The sequence below is a fragment of the Cloeon dipterum genome, chromosome 1 (assembly GCF_949628265.1).
Source record: "Cloeon dipterum chromosome 1, ieCloDipt1.1, whole genome shotgun sequence".
Lineage (NCBI taxonomy): Eukaryota > Metazoa > Arthropoda > Insecta > Ephemeroptera > Baetidae > Cloeon > Cloeon dipterum.
This window is the reverse complement of record NC_088786.1, coordinates 39,605,108-39,622,593: the sequence shown is the minus strand read 5'-3', so window position 1 is coordinate 39,622,593 and position 17,486 is coordinate 39,605,108. Positions and strand designations below refer to the sequence as shown.

The following is a 17,486-nucleotide window of genomic DNA, read 5'->3' as shown; positions in this document are numbered from 1 at the left end:
AATTCTCGATTGAAAATTACTTTAAACTGATTTTAAATGCTTTCTTTAGGATTTAAAAGGCAAAAGGGTCTCAATTAATGCTTAAATCACTTCGTGAATCCCGTGAAAATAGTTCCTCCGCGCATCGAATCGGTCTGTCGCAGATGGAGGGGCATTTAAACTTTGATTCGCACCTCGCACGGAGGGGAGGCTAGATAAACATAATAAACAAAGCCATCTGTCAGGTGCAGTCAGGTGTTCTTTGCGTTTGAGGCCATTTAAATCTTTAAATCATGCCGCCGGACATTTTCAGCCTTAAATGTAAGCGACAGGCCGTGAAATTCCTAACAACGCCTAACAAAAAAATACATTTTCAGAGAATCTTTCATCATTTTCTACCATGTCGAAGGGTTACAAGGCAGTTTCTTACCAGGAAATGTGCCGGCTGTGCGCGCAGGTGACCACGAAGCGTGTGGGCATCTTCAGCGAGGAGGGCCGCATGCGGGGCGTCGCCAAGAGCATCCAGCAGCTGCTGTGCATCAACGTGACGGAGGAGGACCCGCTGCCCAAGACGGTGTGCACCTTCTGCCTCAACAGGGTGGACGAGTTCCGCGAGTTCCACGCCAGCTGCCTCAGCGCCTCGCACTTTCTGCACCTGAAGCTGCCCAGCGTGGAGGAGGCGTCCGGCCGGTGCTACGTCAGCGTCAACGGCCCCGTCCGACCGGCCTGCTTCCGCCGAAAGGCCTTCCGGCACCTCAAGGCGCCCATCGACACCGCCGCAATTCCTTCGGCCGCGTCCGAGCAGCCCGAGGATGAACAGGAGGAGGACGCGCCCGTGGAGGTGCGCGAATACGAGGAGTGTGTCCAGCAGCCCAACTCGGCGAGTGAAAATTACACCAGCAACGACATCCTCCAGCTCTTCGAAGACACGGTGGACACGGATTATTTTAATCAGGACCACGACTACATGTCCATCGACCCCTCGATAAAGGAACTGCTCACGCCCAAAAAGCTGCCGGTCCCTGTCAAGAATTTTGGTAATTTTTCGGAGAAAATTGAAGCCAGAAAACCCCAAAATTTAATTATCTCCGTTCATTACACCCCAGAAACACGCCCATATTTTAAAAAAAACATCCCAATAGATGGCGGCACTGGTTATTAGCAATTTCAGATTCTTAAGCGTGGCAGAATGGATTTGTTTTTCTAGAAAATCTTTAGAATTTCTGGAATTTTAGCCCAAAAGAGCAATAAAACTCTAGAGATTTCAGTATCTCCGTTCCTTACACCTCTTAGACACGCCCAATTTTTCAAATTTATAGGTTGAAAACACCTTCGTAGGCTCTTAACAGGTGGCGCCACTGTTTATTTGCAGTTTTAAATACTTCCAGTGCAATATCATAGTTAAATTATGCTTTTTTTGCATTCTTGACGTTTAAAAATTAATTTTGACGTAACAAATAAACATTAAAAATGTTTTAACGTTAAAATCATTGGTATTTTGGACCAAAAGTACCAAAAACCCCGAAAATTTCATTTTCTCCGTTCGTTACACCCCGTAAACACGCCCATATTTCAAATAGGCGGAAAATATCATCTTCCGAGCCCCCAAAAGATGGCGTTTGTAATATTTTGGTCCTTCCAGTGCGATTTATTAGATTTTTAAACGCAGCAATACATTTTATTTACTAGAAAATCTGCATCTCCGTCTGTTACACCTCTCTGACACGCCCACTTTACAAAATTCTTTGAGTTTAACACATTCGGAGCCGCCAACAGATGGTATCACTGTAGATTTGCAGTTTAAGGGGACTAAAATCTGCTGTTTTCTCCATTTTGAGACATAACAAAATTATTTCCCTGTACAAATTCATCTAAAAACAATTTAAATTTGCAGAAAAGGTGATGGCTGTGCAGGACCACGACTACCTGAGCGCCTACGAGAACCCAATGACCCCGAGCGTGGTTCCTTCCCTGGGACCATTCGCGGACAACCTGGTGAACCTGCTGGACTGCAAGGAGCAGGGCGAGTTCATCGAGCACAACTACTTCCTTCCCTCGGTGCCGTCGGCTTTCGAACCTGAGAAACCGGTGGACAGTCCGCAGGAGGAGGCGGCGGCAGAGGAAGTGGTGCCTGCCGAGGAGGAGCAGTGCGAGTTGTGCGGAAGCCTCTTCGTCTCGTTCGACGGCCACGACTGCTCCGCAGACTTTGAGCGACAGTGCGAGACCTGCGGATGTCTTTTCCAGACCAATACAGACTTTTTGGCACACGAGTGCGCCAACCCTGATTTAGTTAAGGAGTTTCAACAGGCCGAGAGTGAAAATTTGGTAATTTAAATTCCCAAATTGCCTTCCTTGACAAAATCCTGCAGTTTTTTTCTAATAATTCAATTTTTAAATTAAATTTCAGGTGCAGTGCGAGGAGTGCGGTTCGTTATTCCGGGTGAGCAGCCACCACGACTGCCTGGCGGACTACGACCGGCAGTGCGACAAGTGCGGAATGGTCTTCCAAACCAACAGCTTATTCCAGGAGCACGGCTGCTTCGTGCCAGGGCAGAAAACCTGCGAGCTCTGCCGAAAGAAATTCAGGTCAAGAGCGAAACTCAAGAGACATTTGTTGAAAACCCATTTAGCCGTGAGGAAAGGCCCGTTTCAGTGCAACATCTGCAACGCCGTGTACACGCGGCGCGCCTTTTTCTCGCAGCACATGCAGCAGCGGCACTTCAAAAACCCAAAACTGAAATTAAATTTCGAAATCTCGTCCGAGCCGAGGAGCAAGCGAATCGAGTGCAGGGAATGCGGCAAAAACTTCTCAAGCAACTCCAGTTTGGCGCTGCACAGGCGGCTGCACACCAAGGCTTACTCAAAGTTTACGTGCGAGATCTGCAATCTGCGGTTTATGAAGCAGATGGATTACTGCAAGCACGTGTCGGCTCACTTGGTGCAGCACAAATTTCCCTGCGACGAGTGCCATAAAGGGTTCGAAACCAAGAAGCAGTGGGACAACCACAAAGTCAGGCACAGTGCCAACAGGAAAATCAGGGCTGTTCAGATCTCCAGGAAGGAAAATAGTGACTCTAATCATTAAAAATGGTCAGCGTTGATGTTATGATTATTAAATGACTTATTTTCCAAAGAAACACGCTTTTTAACCAACAATTTTCACAGTCATAGATCTAAGGTTTTTTAAAGGCCGAGGGAGACGCTGACTTGAGACATTTCGGCAGTGTGTGCGGGCGAGGAGGCCTGTCGCACGGACATCTCCCAAGTGTCCAGCAGCTGCGACACCGAGTACGAGCTCGGCAGCATGTGGATCCGCGCTGCCAGAGCCTTCTGAACGGCACTCAGGAACGGCGTCGATGCTGAAATCATTTTTGCAAAATTTAAAAAAAATTAAAATATTAACGTCACAATTATTTAAAGAACCGGCTCAGAGAATTTTTGGCATTTGATTTGAGTTTTACACACGAGAAAACCTATAAAAGGACACGAAGTTCGACGAAATTTGGAATTTTCGAAATTTTTTATCTCAGGGTCAAGTCAGGTACATACCCTGAGGGTCGATTTTGACCTTCCCAGGTCTAACCTAGGCCTCTTGGTGTTTTTTAAGCAAATGAAATGCCAAAAAATGGCATATACGAACGAGAAGCGAACTGCGCATGCGCGGTCAGCCAGGTTTTTTAATTTAAAAATTAGAATTGCGGCCAAACTATCGCGATTACACCTTTGAAATTTGGTGTGCTTGTGCAAAATTTCTCAGGCTACATTTCAGCCCTGAAGCCCGAAAAAATCGGAGGGGGATATCATCCCTTAATATTGAATCTTCGAAAAAGGTCGCAAAAGTTGACCTTGACCTTCGGCCTGCGAATTTTTCGCAAATTGAAAAGTTGTTCCGGATCGAAAACTAAGTTGGGTAGTGAAAATTTCAGGGTGATATCTCAACCCAGTCAAGTTACAGTTTAAAAATCGTTTTTTGGGGAATTTTTAAATTACGAAAAAATTGGGAACGCTCCCTTTCCTCAGCTAAATATCCTAGAATTTCCAGGATTCGCAAAAAATCTGCATTTTTGCATTTCAAAAAACTTATTTTGCGTGTTTTTCTGCAATTTTAAAAAAAAAATCTAACCACCGACAGCAAAAATTGGGGATTTTTTTACAAAATGAATTTAATAAGCCACTGGTTTCACTGAAAGACCAAAAATTTTACTCTTTGCAATTTTCCAAATATTTTGGACAATTTTGGGCACGAAATTCATGATTAAATTCGGAAAAACAGTGATGAATTTTTAAGAGTCACCAAAAAATTCGAGTTATCTCTCACCGTATTCGTCAGCAGCCAGGTCACACTTTGGATTGCTGGAAGGGTAGTCCTCAGGGACGGTCAGGTTGATGGGAGGTACGATCGGAAGGTGCTTGTCGTCCAGCCAGCAAGTCAGGTGAATGGCCAGCGACCCTGGGTGCTGGTTCGGATTCAGACTCACCTAAAACCCAAATATGTATTAACACCCTGAGATAAAAAAAAATGTTTCGCCTTTCAAAAATTTACCTTGAATCTTTGGTCCAGCCGGGCGATTTCTCCTTGCAGGGCTTCAGGAGTCTCGTCCGGAGGGTCGGCAATTTTTCGCTTTCGCGTCACAGGCAGCAGACTGAAATTAAAGTCGAATGTTAGTGATTTTTTTTAAATTAAAAAATATGGAATTTCATGAAAAGTTAACCGTAATTCTCATTTGTCAATTTCGCACAAAATTCTTCTGAAAATTTCCTCTTTAAATTGTTTTTTGGGAAAAAAAAATAACCAAAATTAAGCTACTCATCTCAGTAAAAATTACGACCCATAAGAGTGGAGTAATAAATTTTTTAAGTGGAAAAAATGATTTGTGACAATTCAAACTTTTGATTTCAGGACCCAGGCGGGGCCCTGTGGGCCGGATGGCGCCGATTTTGGTACCAAGCGATGCCCCTCGATGAGGCGCGTCTATCCATGTTTGGTTTTTCAAAATCAAACAATTTTTCGAATTTTCACGAATTTAGTTCGAAATTTTCAAAGATATTTACCAGTCATAACCCCGGATAAAGAAAAATTTTCAAAAATGGCTCCACATGCGACGCTAAATTTTTCTGGGATAATTTTAATACTAAATTCGTACCGATCCGATCAAAATCATAAGAGGTAACGGATTTTTAAGTTTGAAAAATGTGATTTTTGCACTTAGGGAATCCGAAATTCTTGATTTTATAAAAAACAAATTAGAATTTAAGGGTTTTACCGACTCCATTGCACGCACCAGAGCATTGCTAGTCTGGAAACCAATATTCAGGTTTTTTGCGCCCATAGAAAAATTAAAAATAGTTTTTTCGACTTTTTCGGCTTCGCGCTGTTCACATGGGCAAAATTGGTTTTATTTTTCATAAAAATCGGCCGCTCGTCCAATCGTGGACCACGACCCCTCATCAGATAGGTCTTGGGATAAGCTTTGACCTGGGGTACCTTAACGACCTTATTCAGGGTACCCTGACCCTCAGGTCCACTCCGAGACTGGTTTTTTCTTACCGAGCAAGGTCATTTTTGACAAGAGCGTCGACGACGGGTCCAAAAGTGCGTTGCAGAGTGTGGTTGAAGAGAGGGTTGCAAACATTGGCGGAAATGACGTCCATCAAAGGACTGAACATGTCGTGCTCCTTGTACACGTTCAACTGAGGCGCCGGAGGAACGGACACGACTTCACCCTGAAAATTCCAAAATAAATCTGAACATTTTTTATTAAAATCTCAACTTTTTACCCTTTTAAAATCGAGTTTTTCCAAGACCTTTTCGCACTTGATCAGCGTGTCGATGGGCATGCGCTTGGTCGGGTTTGTCAGCAACTCGAGCAGATTTTTCATCTTCTTGTGGCGCTCGGCGTCCTCTTCGTCGATGCGCGCCACCATTTTGCGCAACGGCTCGATGTACTTGCTCAGCTGACGCACCTTTTCCCTGTAAACGTGGTCCTCCTGCGTGGCGCACGGACTCGAATTCGCCATCGCCGGCGTGTTCAAAGAGCTGGAAGGCGACGCAACCATTGCTGCAAGGGAAAAATAAAAGATATTGCGTCAGAAAAACATTGCCACATAATCTTGATCCCCTAAAGGTGTTGTGAAATAATCTTTTTGAGGTTTGGTAAATAAATAAAGCTTGCCATTGTAGAAAATTAGGATTTTTTCACAATGTGGCGAAGAAAAAAAACGTTTAATTCGGCAAAATCTGAAGTTCATCTCTCTGTCGAGGTGGAGAAATTGTCAGAAAGATTTAAAAAAAGCAGCGGTGCCGGCAAAACTAAAAATTAATAGTTCTCAGGTCACGTGACCTGAAGAAGGTCAGTGACAGGCAAGGGTAAAAAATTGTCGCAAAAATATTAAGATCAAAAGTACCGAAAAAGCATCAAAAACCGACTTGGGAGCGGATTTCAGGTCGCAAGGTACCCTGAAAAAGGTCGTTAGGGTACCGCAGGCCAAAGCCCTTCCCGAGACCTGTCCAATGAGATGTCGTGGTCGACAATCGGATGAGCAGCCGAATTTTAATAAAAAAACCTTATTTTGACTTTTTTAAAAACTGAAAAAATTCGTAAAAATTCTAAAAATGGTCAAATTTTAGAAAACTGCACAGAGGCGGACGCGCCTCAACAAGGGGCATCGATTGGTACTAAAATCGGGGCCGTCTGGTCCATAGGGGACGCGCCTGGGTCCCGAAAAAAAAATTTGGAATGTCACAAATGTTAAAAACCGGCCTGGGAGCGGATCTCAGGTCGGGGTACCCTGAAAAAGGTCATTAGGGTGCCGCAGGTTAAAGCCCTTCACGAGACCTGTCCAATGAGAGTTCATGGTTGACGATTGCAAGAGCAGCCGAATTTTGATAAAAATAAAACCATTTTCGCCCAAGCACGTTGCTTGTCAAAAAAGCCGAAAAACATAATTTTAATTTTTCTAAGGGCGCAAAAAATATGAAAATTAATTCCCAGGCCAACGTTGGACCTGCGCGTGCGATGGAATCGGTTGGTACTCATTAAGGGCACCCATACAGAAAAAAATCGCGAATTTACAATTTATCATTTCATCCCAGAAATTATCGTAAAAACAAAAAAGTTCATATACTTTAAAAAATAAACTTTGAAGTACAATTAAAAAAGTTGCTTCATGGTGTGCCTTGCTGAGATGACTAGGCCAGGATAAATCCAGATTTAAGTGAAAAAAAAAATTAATTTAAATTATTTTCGGACATTCAGCAGAAATACTCTTAAAAATTCGAAAAATGGTCCGATTTAGAAAAACCGCACATAGGCGGACGCGCCTCGTCGCGGGGAATCGATTGGTACCAAAAAAAATGGCCGTTCGGCCCATAGGGGCTAGCCTGGGCCCCAAAATAAAAAATATCTAGTGTCTCAAATCGCGTTTTTTCCAATTAAAAAATTATTAACTCCGCTTCTATGGGTCGTAGAGTAAAAATCTACGGTTTTTTAAAAAAGTTTTCCTCACCCATGGACCTTGGAGGTCCAACGCTTCCTGGCGGGCCGCCCAGGGGAGTGCCCATTTGTGGACTCGGGGATGCAACCATGGCCGGTGACCCCGCCAACGTGCTGTCAAGAAATTTTTAGTGAGAAATATTAAAAAATAAATTAAATTCATTTTAGTAATAAGAAAATGCTAACCCTGGCTGCAGACCAGGTCCCATGCCCCCTGCTGGGGAGGGGACAGAGCCTGGATTGACTGTAGGATTGGGGCTCTGGCCGAGGAAGGCCTGGTTCGGCGTGCCGGCCCTCGGACCAAACGGCGGCTGGTTTCCGGCGTTTGCGGCCATCGCCATCTCCGCTTGCTACAAAAGAAATTTATTTACGTTTCCTTCAAACCGTGAAAATTAATGTACCTTTCGTTGGGCGGCCTGTTGTTGTTGCTGTTGTTGCAACTGTTGCTGCTGCAGCTGCAATTGGGCCAGCTGATTCGGCATCTGTTGGGGAGACTGCACTTGATAACCGCTCTGCCGGACAAAGATCAAAAATGTTATCAACCAAATTAAAATTTAAAACTCCAATCACCATCTGGCCCATGGGGATGCCCATGTTGGGCGGCATCCGGTTCGGCATCCCTTGCATCGGCTGCACTCCGGGACGAGGACCAAACTGCTGCACCACTGAAACGGAAAATTCCAGATTTACTAAAAAAAAATGTTACCGAGGCTTAAAAAAATCATTTAAAAATTCCAAAATTGCCTTGTAATCATTTCGGAAGGTTTAAAAAATACAAAGAAAAAATTTAGGGTCCTTTGAAAGGTTCTTATCAGTTTAAAATCATTGTTAATTCCCAAATTTGTCGAAATACAATCATTTTATAGCATTTTTTTTGTTCGAGTCGCGGAAATTTGGCCTTTTGTTCGCCCTGCCCACTTTTATATCCCTCCGAGTCAGCTAATTGAAGCGAAGTTAGTATTCGGAGAGATCTATCACATGGAGCTAACTTCCAACCGATCAGCTGACTCAATCGGGAGATGTAAAGGGATATAAATGTGGGCGGGGCGAACAATCGGCCAAATTTCCGCAGCACGAACAAAACACTCTCCAAGCACAATCGCCTAGAGCCAACTTCACTCCAGTAAACTGACCAGGAACGTTTCCTTGGCTTTCGGTCCAGATTATTGGATTTAAAAAAAAAATATGAGTTCAGCGTTCAATCAGCCGCCAAAGAGAATACAATATGGCGGCACGGATTATGCCGCTTCTAGGGGGCGTGGTGCGCCACCATTATCTATTCCCTCGGTTACGCCCCCCGATTTTGCTTTTTCGACATCTAACGAACATTTTGGTTTCACGCACATCAAAAAATCTAATAGTTTTTAGTAAAAAAAAACGTTTGAAAGAACCATCTCTCTTTAAAAGGGGGCGGGGCGAACGGTCGGCCGAATTTCCGCGGCACGAACGATAAATATTTGGTAATAATAATTACATTCCTAAGCGCGAGAGAAATCTAAACGAAAAGATCAATCTCGATTCGAGCCTTACTAGCGGGGCTCATTTGTCCCTGCTGGGGGTTGGGCTGGGGCTGTCCGGGCATCATGCCCTGCTGAGGCTGCTGGCCCATCATCTGGCCGACCATCATGCCCGGCGGCATCTGCTGCTGGGCCTGCTGCGCCACCTGGCCCGCCATTTGCTGTCCGGGCGGCATCTGCTGCATCTGGCCCCCGGCCCCGGGCATCCCGGTGACCATCAGCGGATTCGCCCCTGCAAGAATTGATTAATGTCTCCGATTTCTCGAGTCCTGTCGGGCCGAGGGGACATGCAGGAGGGATCAAGGGCAGTGTGTTAAGCGGAGTGGTGAGGGGTTAGTACTCACCCTGCCGAGCGAGCGTCTGCAGGGCGTTTATCGGGTCTGGAATACCTTGCCCCACACCCTGGATGGAAGCACCTGCACCACCAGCTGTAGCGTGAGTCCCTTTTTTCGAGTCTGCACCACCACAAAGCGCGAGAATTCAAATTAGTTCGAAATGGATGGCTAATTCGATGGTTAACAAGAGCAGCTTTCCTCCGTAATTAATCGATACTCACTCATTTCCCTGACGTGCAGAATAAGTCGAGCCACATAGCCCAAATATTCCTCCTACAAAGACAGACGCCCATTAATTTATTACAATTGTAAACGTCCCAATTAAATAAAAACCTTGTTTTTGGCCTTCTGGAAGACGTGCGACTCCATTTCGATGCTGTTCCTGGTGGTCGGCATTCCTGAGACCCGGATTGCTTCATCTCTGCAAGTGCACGAATTCATTGAAAACATTGAATTTTCAAAACAATACCAACATTTTGGCGACGACGCTTTGGCGGAAGGCTGGCGTCCTCCACGAATTATCCTCGTTGGCGGCCATCGTGAGCCAAAACAGCGGCCGGAGGGGCTAAACCCTCGGAAATTAGGAAATTCTTGAGAGCTCCCTCGTTTGTTTTGGTTTTCCTTCGTTTACGTTTACGTTGTTTGATTGCAACGCCAACGTCGGTCGCTGAAGCTCAACGGCGCCACCAGTTTCCCTTCGGCTGCTTCCGAAACACTTCGCCTCAGCTGATTGAGATCGGGAGAATAGCTGCGCTGTCATTGGCCGGCTGCGGAACTACGTTCTATTTATGGTTGAATAAGCCCGCGGAATAGGTGTGCGCGCGAAAATCTCATGACTAATGGCGTTGGCGTTGCATTTTACAAGCCAACAATGAACAACTTTTCGTATTTTTGGCATGTACTTGATCATCTAGTCTTTATTCATTTGTGAAATTCTGGAACAACATATCTGTACAATATTAAATAAAGAAAATTGGCCATTTCCAAATAGCGTAAATTATTTTATGGATTTAAATTATTTTAAATTTATTTTATCAAATTTTAACAATTAATTTATTTTTATAAAACATTAATTTACTTCTATTTTACTTATCTGAACTCTTATATTACTTGTTTTTATGCATTTTGGACATTTTTAAATGTAAGGGGAGCCAAAATTTTTGCTTGAGCCGGAGTGTGTTCGATTAAGTTTTTTGAAAATTTATATTTCAACGCCATATTGACGGAAAACCAACACAGATCGCAACCCAGGCCCCGATGAGAATTGCAACTAATTGTAAGCAGGTTTTAATTTGAGTCACGCATGCGCAGTAATAGGTTTCAGCCTCCCTTAGAGATGAAGAAGCGATCTGAACATACTGCGCATGCTTGAGATGCGCACAAGATTACTGCGCAGCTTCAAAATAAGCGAATATTCATACAAACATGAAAATGTTAATTAAAGCACCATGAACCCATCCATTAATCCACGCCATATTAAATTCCAACCGGTGTGATCCAACACAGATCGCAACCCGGACCCCGGTGTTAAAAATATATTATTTAAGGTAATTGTAATTTGAATAAAATATGCATTTTTAGATTCAAAACATTCAAATTTCAGTATTAAATTTTTACTAAAAACACCTACCAAAGCTGAAACAGTAGCAAAATAACCGCATAAGGAACAACATTCTGGGAGGTTTATTTAGTTTAAAACGTAAGTTTTTTTCAGAATGACGCTATTCATTTATAGCCTTACTAGCGGGGCTCATTTGTCCCTGCTGGGGGTTGGGCTGGGGCTGTCCGGGCATCATGCCCTGCTGGGGCTGCTGGCCCATCATCTGGCCGACCATCATGCCCGGCGGCATCTGCTGCTGGGGCTGCTGCGCCACCTGGCCCGCCATTTTGCTGTCCGGGCGGAATCTGCTGCATCTGGCCCCCGGCCACGGGCATCCCTGTCACCATCAGCGGATTCGCCCCTGCAAGAATGAATTAATGTCTCCGATTTCAACCAGCCCGTTGGATCGCATTGTTAAGGCACTCTCAGGAGTGTCAAAGCAATGTTAGGTATTTGAGCAGTTTGGAGATCTAATATATGTCACAGGCGGATATCCAATGTCTTGCCAGGCTGATGTATAGAGTTCTAGATTAATTCCTTGTACAGGACTTCAGGGTCACCCACTTGCTAAATTAATAAGTTGGTGACCCCGGCAAGTTGACACCTACTTGGTGACCCCAACATAACCCGCAACAAACCAAAATTTCATCTAAGAAATACGCTCGCTCTATATAATCAAATTAATTCACCCTTTTCTAAGTATATTCTCTTAAATTAATCTACAGATTAATCCAGGATTAAGAAAACGCGTTACAAAAATTCAAATAATATTAATTTTTTAGATTAATCCTGGGTGAAGTCGATATAATCCTAGATTATCCTCAGACGATATTTTGTTATGCGGGTGGCTATACCCAATGTCAGAGATGGCAAAAAGTGGTTAGTTTATTGACTCGAAATGCTCAAAATGCTCAACGGGCTGGGAGGCGCACCGACGCCGACTCGCTATACTTGCTGGTTTGCACCTTTCCAGCATGCGTGATTTGGCTTCACGGGACAAATGTCTAGCGTTTCAATGCACTCCTCGGTGCGGAGGCAAGTGGCCCTTGAGTGGGCTGGGTCCCTGTGCGGCCTCCTGCGCCCATGTTATCCGTTCGCGGTGTTATTATCACCAGGGTTTCAGCATTCGTGCTAGTGCAGTGCGCGCCCTTCCCGGTCCTCGGACAGGGAAAAAAACAAAAAATTTCTCGATTCCTGTCGGGCCGGAAGACATGCAGGAGGGATCAAGGGCAGTGTGTTAAGCGGAGCGAGCGTCTGCAGGGCGTTTATCGGGTCTGGAATACCTTGCCCCACACCCTGGATGGAAGCACCTGCATCACCAGCTGTAGCGTGAGTCCCTTTTTTCAAGTCTGCACCACCACAAGCGCGAGAATTCAAATTAGTTCGAAATGGATGGCTCATTCGATGGTTAACAAGAGCAGCTTTTCTCCGTAATTAATCGATACTCACTCATTTCCCTCAAGTGCAGAATAAGTCTAGCCATACAGCCCAAATATTCCTCCTACAAAGACAGAGACGCCAATTTGTTACAATTATAAACGTCCGGAATTAAATAAAAACCTTGTTTTTAACCTTCTGGAAGACGTGCGACTCCATTTCGATGCTGTTCCTGGTGGTCGGCATTCCTGAGAGCCGGATTGCTTTATCCCTGCCAGTGCACAAATTTAATGAAAACATCGAATTTTCAAAACAATACCAACATTTTGGCGACGACGCTTTGGCGGAAGGCTGGCGTCCTCCACGAATTATCCTCGTTGGTGGCCATCGTGAGCCAAAACAGCGGCCGGAGGGGCTAAACTCTCGGAAATTAGGAAATTCTTGAGAATTTCCTCGTTTGTTTTGGTTATCCTTCGTTTACGACGTTTACGTTGTTTGTTTGCAACGCCAACGGCCATATGTAAAGTTTAAAATTTACCCGCTCTAACTCACAGGTAAGCCAGAGAAATCTATCCAGCTGATCCCATGCACTGCTGGGGTTGCCACATGTCAGAATTAACGCAAAGGGGTTTCATAACAAATAAGATTAGGATCGTTTGCGGCACGAAAGCTTACTTAATGTAGTTTAATTCCCTGGATTTGTCAATAAAATTCCAGTTTCAAGCACAGAACACTCGGTAAATTAATATTTTAAAGTAAATGCAGCTGGCATCCCTAGCTCCCATGCTCGCCCGCGCCACCACGCCGTAACTAGAGGATTTGTTTACATCCTCTCCTCTCGCCAACGGAGCTTCGCGTGCGCATTTGCTGGTTTGCTTTCAAATTTCGTGATTTGAACTAAATTTAAGGTGAGTTTGTTGCTCTACTTGATGATATAAACTCAATTAAACCTCATTTATCACTTTAAACACGTAGCGTTGCTTTCGTGGCGTCAAATAACGGCCAAATGACTCAATATATTCATTACTTTTTTAACGACACACTCAATAAATCGTTTGAAAACCGAAATTTCGAACTTTTTTTAGAGTTTAACCAAATCATTTCATTCTTGAGCACATATTAAATAAAAAACCAATATTCTAGAACTGAATGAAAGGCAAAGTAAGTCCAGTAAAGTATTTTTTTTTCGATTATAGTTTTTGGCAGGTGGCAAAAAATTAAAAATCAACCCACGCATCTATACATTATTTTTTTGAAAATCTCAAATTTCTGAATTAATTTCATTACGAAAAAAAATATTTTCTGGATAATTCTCAAAACTTAAGGTAAATAGGGAATGAGAAATAATTGCTTCGTTGAATTAACTGATTCGTCTAGACTCTTACAATTTCTAAGCAAAACGCCATTTATTTTTACAGATGAGTGGCAACGACTCAGATAATAAAGTAGAGAAATTCGTCCCTTCCCTTCTCTCCTTGCAACAATGGGCGATCAACACAATCGTAAAAAATATTGGAGGCTACAGAGACCTCATTACAAAGAAGATTGGTACTGTATAATCGTTATTTATTTGAGCTTTCCTATAATTTTAAAATATTTTCAGCTCCTCCCATGCGCAAAATTTTGTTTGATGAAGCAGTGGAAAGGATAAAAGAAATTGGAGCAGACCAAGTTTGGGCTGCTCTTCCATACCTTGGCCAGCAAAAAACGACTGAAAGATTTTCAACCAAAGATTTTGCTAGCATTTTCCGCTTGCAGTACAACTCAGGAGGGTTTTCTGAAGCTTGCGTTTCAATGGAAGAGGTAAAAAATAGAGCCGTGAAGCCGAAACATGACTAAAAATATTGCTTTTTACTTTTAGTTCCTTCAATATCTGGTTGAATTTGTTCCCAACTTGAAAGAGCTCGAGATTAAGGACCCAATTATGGCATACCCAGACTCCGAAAGGGAAATGTTCCAAAAAATTCGGCTACAGCCACTTGCCACTGACCTGCTCTTGAAGATGGAAAACTTAACTCGAGTCAGCATTATCGAAGTTACCATCACATTTACAGAATTTGTGCGAGTCTGCAGGGAAAGCCGTTACTTGCAGTGCATTCAAGCAAATAATATTCTGGTCGACGTGGTACCAATTCATTCCTTGGGATACATTCTGGAGACCCTCGCCTCTAAATTTGATTACCGAGTCTATATCGAAAGGGAATTTCCTAGAAAAATTCACATATTTTTGAGGGAGACAAACAATGTTAAACCTCTTCAAGAAGCAAAGGTCATTCTTTCGAGTGACTTCTTTGACCTGATCCCTATTGGTATGACTCATCTTCAGGTAATTTATATTTTTTGCCTATCCGTTGTGCAGATTTTCATTAAAATATGATATTATATTACAGATTTATGATAGGAAAAGAATTGACTTCCAAAACGAGAGACACCGTTTGCTGCGCAACCTGCGCAGAGTAGGAGGAACTCTAAAAGATCTTACCCTCGTAGACTTAAGGCAAGAATTGAAGATCACGTTCAGACATATCTTTGAACTCTGCCAAGATTTGGAAAATCTCAGTGTAGTAGACTCCTATTTGAGTCTTGAGGATCCGATAGTTTCTTTTGGTCAATTGAAAAGGTTTATCTGGACAAACCGGTAAAATATATTTTTGGATATAAATTTATTTAAAACTTACTCGATTGTTTATTACAGGATTTATGGTGAAGAATTACAGTACAGCACCTTACAACTTGACAGAATTTTGTCTGCGCCTCATCTGCAAGACATTTTCATCAGCACTAACCTCATATTAGATCTTGGTGACATAAGGTCACTTTTGAACCGGATTAGAAATCGTATGATTTTGACCAATTTGACCAAGATGAATATTTATTATTACGTTCATCGCAAATCCCAATGTTTCAAAGAAGCAGAATTATCCCATTTGGCTATTGAACTGCGCTCTTTAGGTTGTGATGCATCGGTTTCAATTTATAGACTACCATAGAACAGACCAATCACTTTACTGTAAATAGACAGTAGGCTGCGCTTGTGTACCCGCACAGAAAATTACATTCCAAAAATATCCGGAATAATCTTGGCCTATTTGATTTTTATCCAAAAATATTAATCCAAAAAAGGAATCCAAGATTATTCCACGATTATTATTCCAGGTTAGCCACCGAATGTTTTAAGTTTAACCTTAAAATTTATCATCAGGAATATTCCTGGTGGTGAAAATTTTAATAACCATGAATAAATATTCCAGGAACATTCTTTTGGATCATTCAAGGGTTAACCTAAAAAATTAACCTTATGAATATTCCAGGAATATTTATTCAAGATGCCCACTAGAATAATTTACTACTTCCCCATATTTTTCGAGCGGTTCTTAATTATTTAAAATTACATACACGCATTCCACGTTTCTATAAATTATTCAAACTTGTACGCGCAAAAAAACCCTCGCAAATATTAATTTATAATTTTTTGATGTTGTACTTAATTAAAATATTACAACCAAACAATTTTTTATTATTAAACTAAAATTTATGAAACCCCAAAGTCAAAAATTGAAATTTTGCTATAACTTCATTTAAATTAACTTATTTACTATCACTAAAGCCAAAGAAATTTTCCTAATTAAAATTAACGACATACAGGCAGATTTTTAACTGCAGATCTGGTCATGACGAAGGACAAAAAAGGGTTAAGAGGTCGATTTTAGTCTTTGCGCGGTAGCGGCGGCTGCAAAAGAATGCACGCGCTTGCTTTGAATGCCTTCTGCCTGCCTGTGTTATGGAGCGGGGGAGGGGCAGCAGGACAGGCAGGCGAGAACAAGCAGGCGACTTCCACTTCCATAATTCCTTCTTCACTCTCTAGTCTTAATGCCCGTTTCATGAACACAACACGTGGAAAATGCAGATTCTAATTGTAAGTACAGAACAGCTGGCAACCCCAGCCCCTATGCTCGCCAGAGCCACCAAGCAATAAATCGAAGGTGTGTTTGTTTACATCTCTCTCCTGTCGCTATCGCAAGGTTGTTTGCGTGCTCGCTGTTCGTCTGCCTTCAAATTTGTCAGTTCCAACAAAACGCAAGGTGAGTTTGCACTTAAACGTGATTAAATTAACTCAGTTTAAATGTGTGTTTTGGCTTGCGTGGCATCAAATAGTGGACGGTTGAATAAAAACATTCTCGAATTTTGAATCACGCGCTCGATTGAGACACCCGCGGAGAGCCGAAATGTACAGTATTTTCGTGGATTGATTTATATGAAATTTACCTCCGTTAAAAAACAAATTTATTAGGAAAAAACGATGTTAATTAATTAATTAATAGTTTATTTCTCTGCTACGTCATTTACATATATACAAAAAGAGTAAAAAGGCACATGTACAAAGTGATCAGGTCACTGAAACGTCGGCAATCAAAGAATCGTCGAGTCATACACAGCCTAAGCTAAAAAACACTCACAAACACGTTAAAACTCCCGCCACAAAAAATCTTTTAGCTCCGATGGGAAATGTGAATATTGCCGGTCTTGAAGTGGCTGAGACAAACTATTCCATAGCCTAGCGATCCTGAATGAAAAGGCTCGCTGGCCGAAAAGAGTTCTCACCGGAGGTGGCAGCAGAGGTGGCGTCACCCTCCTGCACAGGACCAGCCATCAAACGCGCGCCCGCATAGAAATCTGTCACGCCACTGGTACACTTCTTGTAGAACAGCAAGACGATGAACTGGAGCTGCATCTCGACTGGCATGATTTTCTGATTTTCTGGCGAAGGCAGATATTTCCCGTGAATGAACCTTAGCGCTTTGTTCTGTACCCTGATGAGCTTTTGCATGTTGGTCTGGGTGGCTGGGTGCCATGCCGGAGAGCCGTAGAACAAAAGCGCTTGACACGAGGGGTGCAGGCGCTAAGGTTGCGGGAAACGAAGGCGAGTCTTTGTGCAGCTTTGTTCTTCTGGACGTCCGTGTGGTAATTCCATCTCAAGTCGCTCGAAAAATGTAGGCAGAGGAGCCGTTCTGTCTGCACGTAGTCGAGGGTTGCCCCGCCGACCACGTAATCAACGAATAAAGGGGTGCGGGCGTGGGTGACGTCCATCACCTTACACTTCTGTGCGTTCAACTCCATCCCGTTGTTTGCGCACCACACATCTACATTTACCAGGTCTTCTTGAAGGTCGTTAATATCCTGCTCA

At 43.1% G+C, this 17,486-nt stretch overlaps 3 protein-coding genes and 1 long non-coding RNA gene across 6 annotated transcripts; 2 read left to right on the top strand and 2 right to left on the bottom strand.

The window, feature by feature from the left end:
* Positions 1–144: 144 nt before the first annotated feature.
* On the top strand, positions 145–3,114 carry LOC135948368 (zinc finger protein 436-like). Its single transcript, XM_065497599.1, has 4 exons — positions 145–300; positions 357–1,016; positions 1,874–2,304; positions 2,387–3,114. Exons 2-4 carry the CDS (start codon positions 380–382, stop codon positions 3,062–3,064), a joined length of 1,746 nt encoding a protein of 581 aa, XP_065353671.1. The 5' UTR covers positions 145–300; positions 357–379; the 3' UTR covers positions 3,065–3,114.
* Positions 3,071–9,964, bottom strand: LOC135948346 (mediator of RNA polymerase II transcription subunit 15-like). Of its 3 annotated transcripts, none has more exons than XM_065497575.1 (14): positions 9,798–9,964; positions 9,658–9,745; positions 9,546–9,597; positions 9,334–9,444; positions 9,003–9,221; positions 8,043–8,137; positions 7,874–7,984; positions 7,659–7,822; positions 7,486–7,586; positions 5,758–6,038; positions 5,528–5,703; positions 4,523–4,622; positions 4,298–4,457; positions 3,071–3,338 (listed from the first exon to the last, which is right to left on the bottom strand). In XM_065497575.1, the coding sequence occupies exons 1-14, from the start codon at positions 9,860–9,862 to the stop codon at positions 3,163–3,165; spliced, it is 1,899 nt and encodes a 632-aa protein (XP_065353647.1). In that variant the 5' UTR covers positions 9,863–9,964; the 3' UTR covers positions 3,071–3,162. The 3 variants fall into 3 exon arrangements, with proteins under 3 accessions (XP_065353647.1, XP_065353654.1, XP_065353662.1); XM_065497582.1 differs by having other exon boundaries at positions 9,379–9,444; XM_065497590.1 differs by lacking the exon at positions 9,334–9,444.
* Positions 9,965–12,388: 2,424 nt separating this feature from the next.
* On the bottom strand, positions 12,389–12,752 carry LOC135935782 (uncharacterized). Its single transcript, XR_010574250.1, has 3 exons — positions 12,625–12,752; positions 12,485–12,572; positions 12,389–12,425 (listed from the first exon to the last, which is right to left on the bottom strand). It is a non-coding gene; the product is annotated as an uncharacterized LOC135935782 (long non-coding RNA).
* Positions 12,753–13,793: 1,041 nt separating this feature from the next.
* On the top strand, positions 13,794–15,747 carry LOC135934366 (uncharacterized). The gene is made up of 4 exons (XM_065476063.1): positions 13,794–14,104; positions 14,163–14,627; positions 14,692–14,939; positions 14,997–15,747. The coding sequence occupies exons 1-4, from the start codon at positions 13,913–13,915 to the stop codon at positions 15,289–15,291; spliced, it is 1,200 nt and encodes a 399-aa protein (XP_065332135.1). The 5' UTR covers positions 13,794–13,912; the 3' UTR covers positions 15,292–15,747.
* Positions 15,748–17,486: the final 1,739 nt, after the last annotated feature.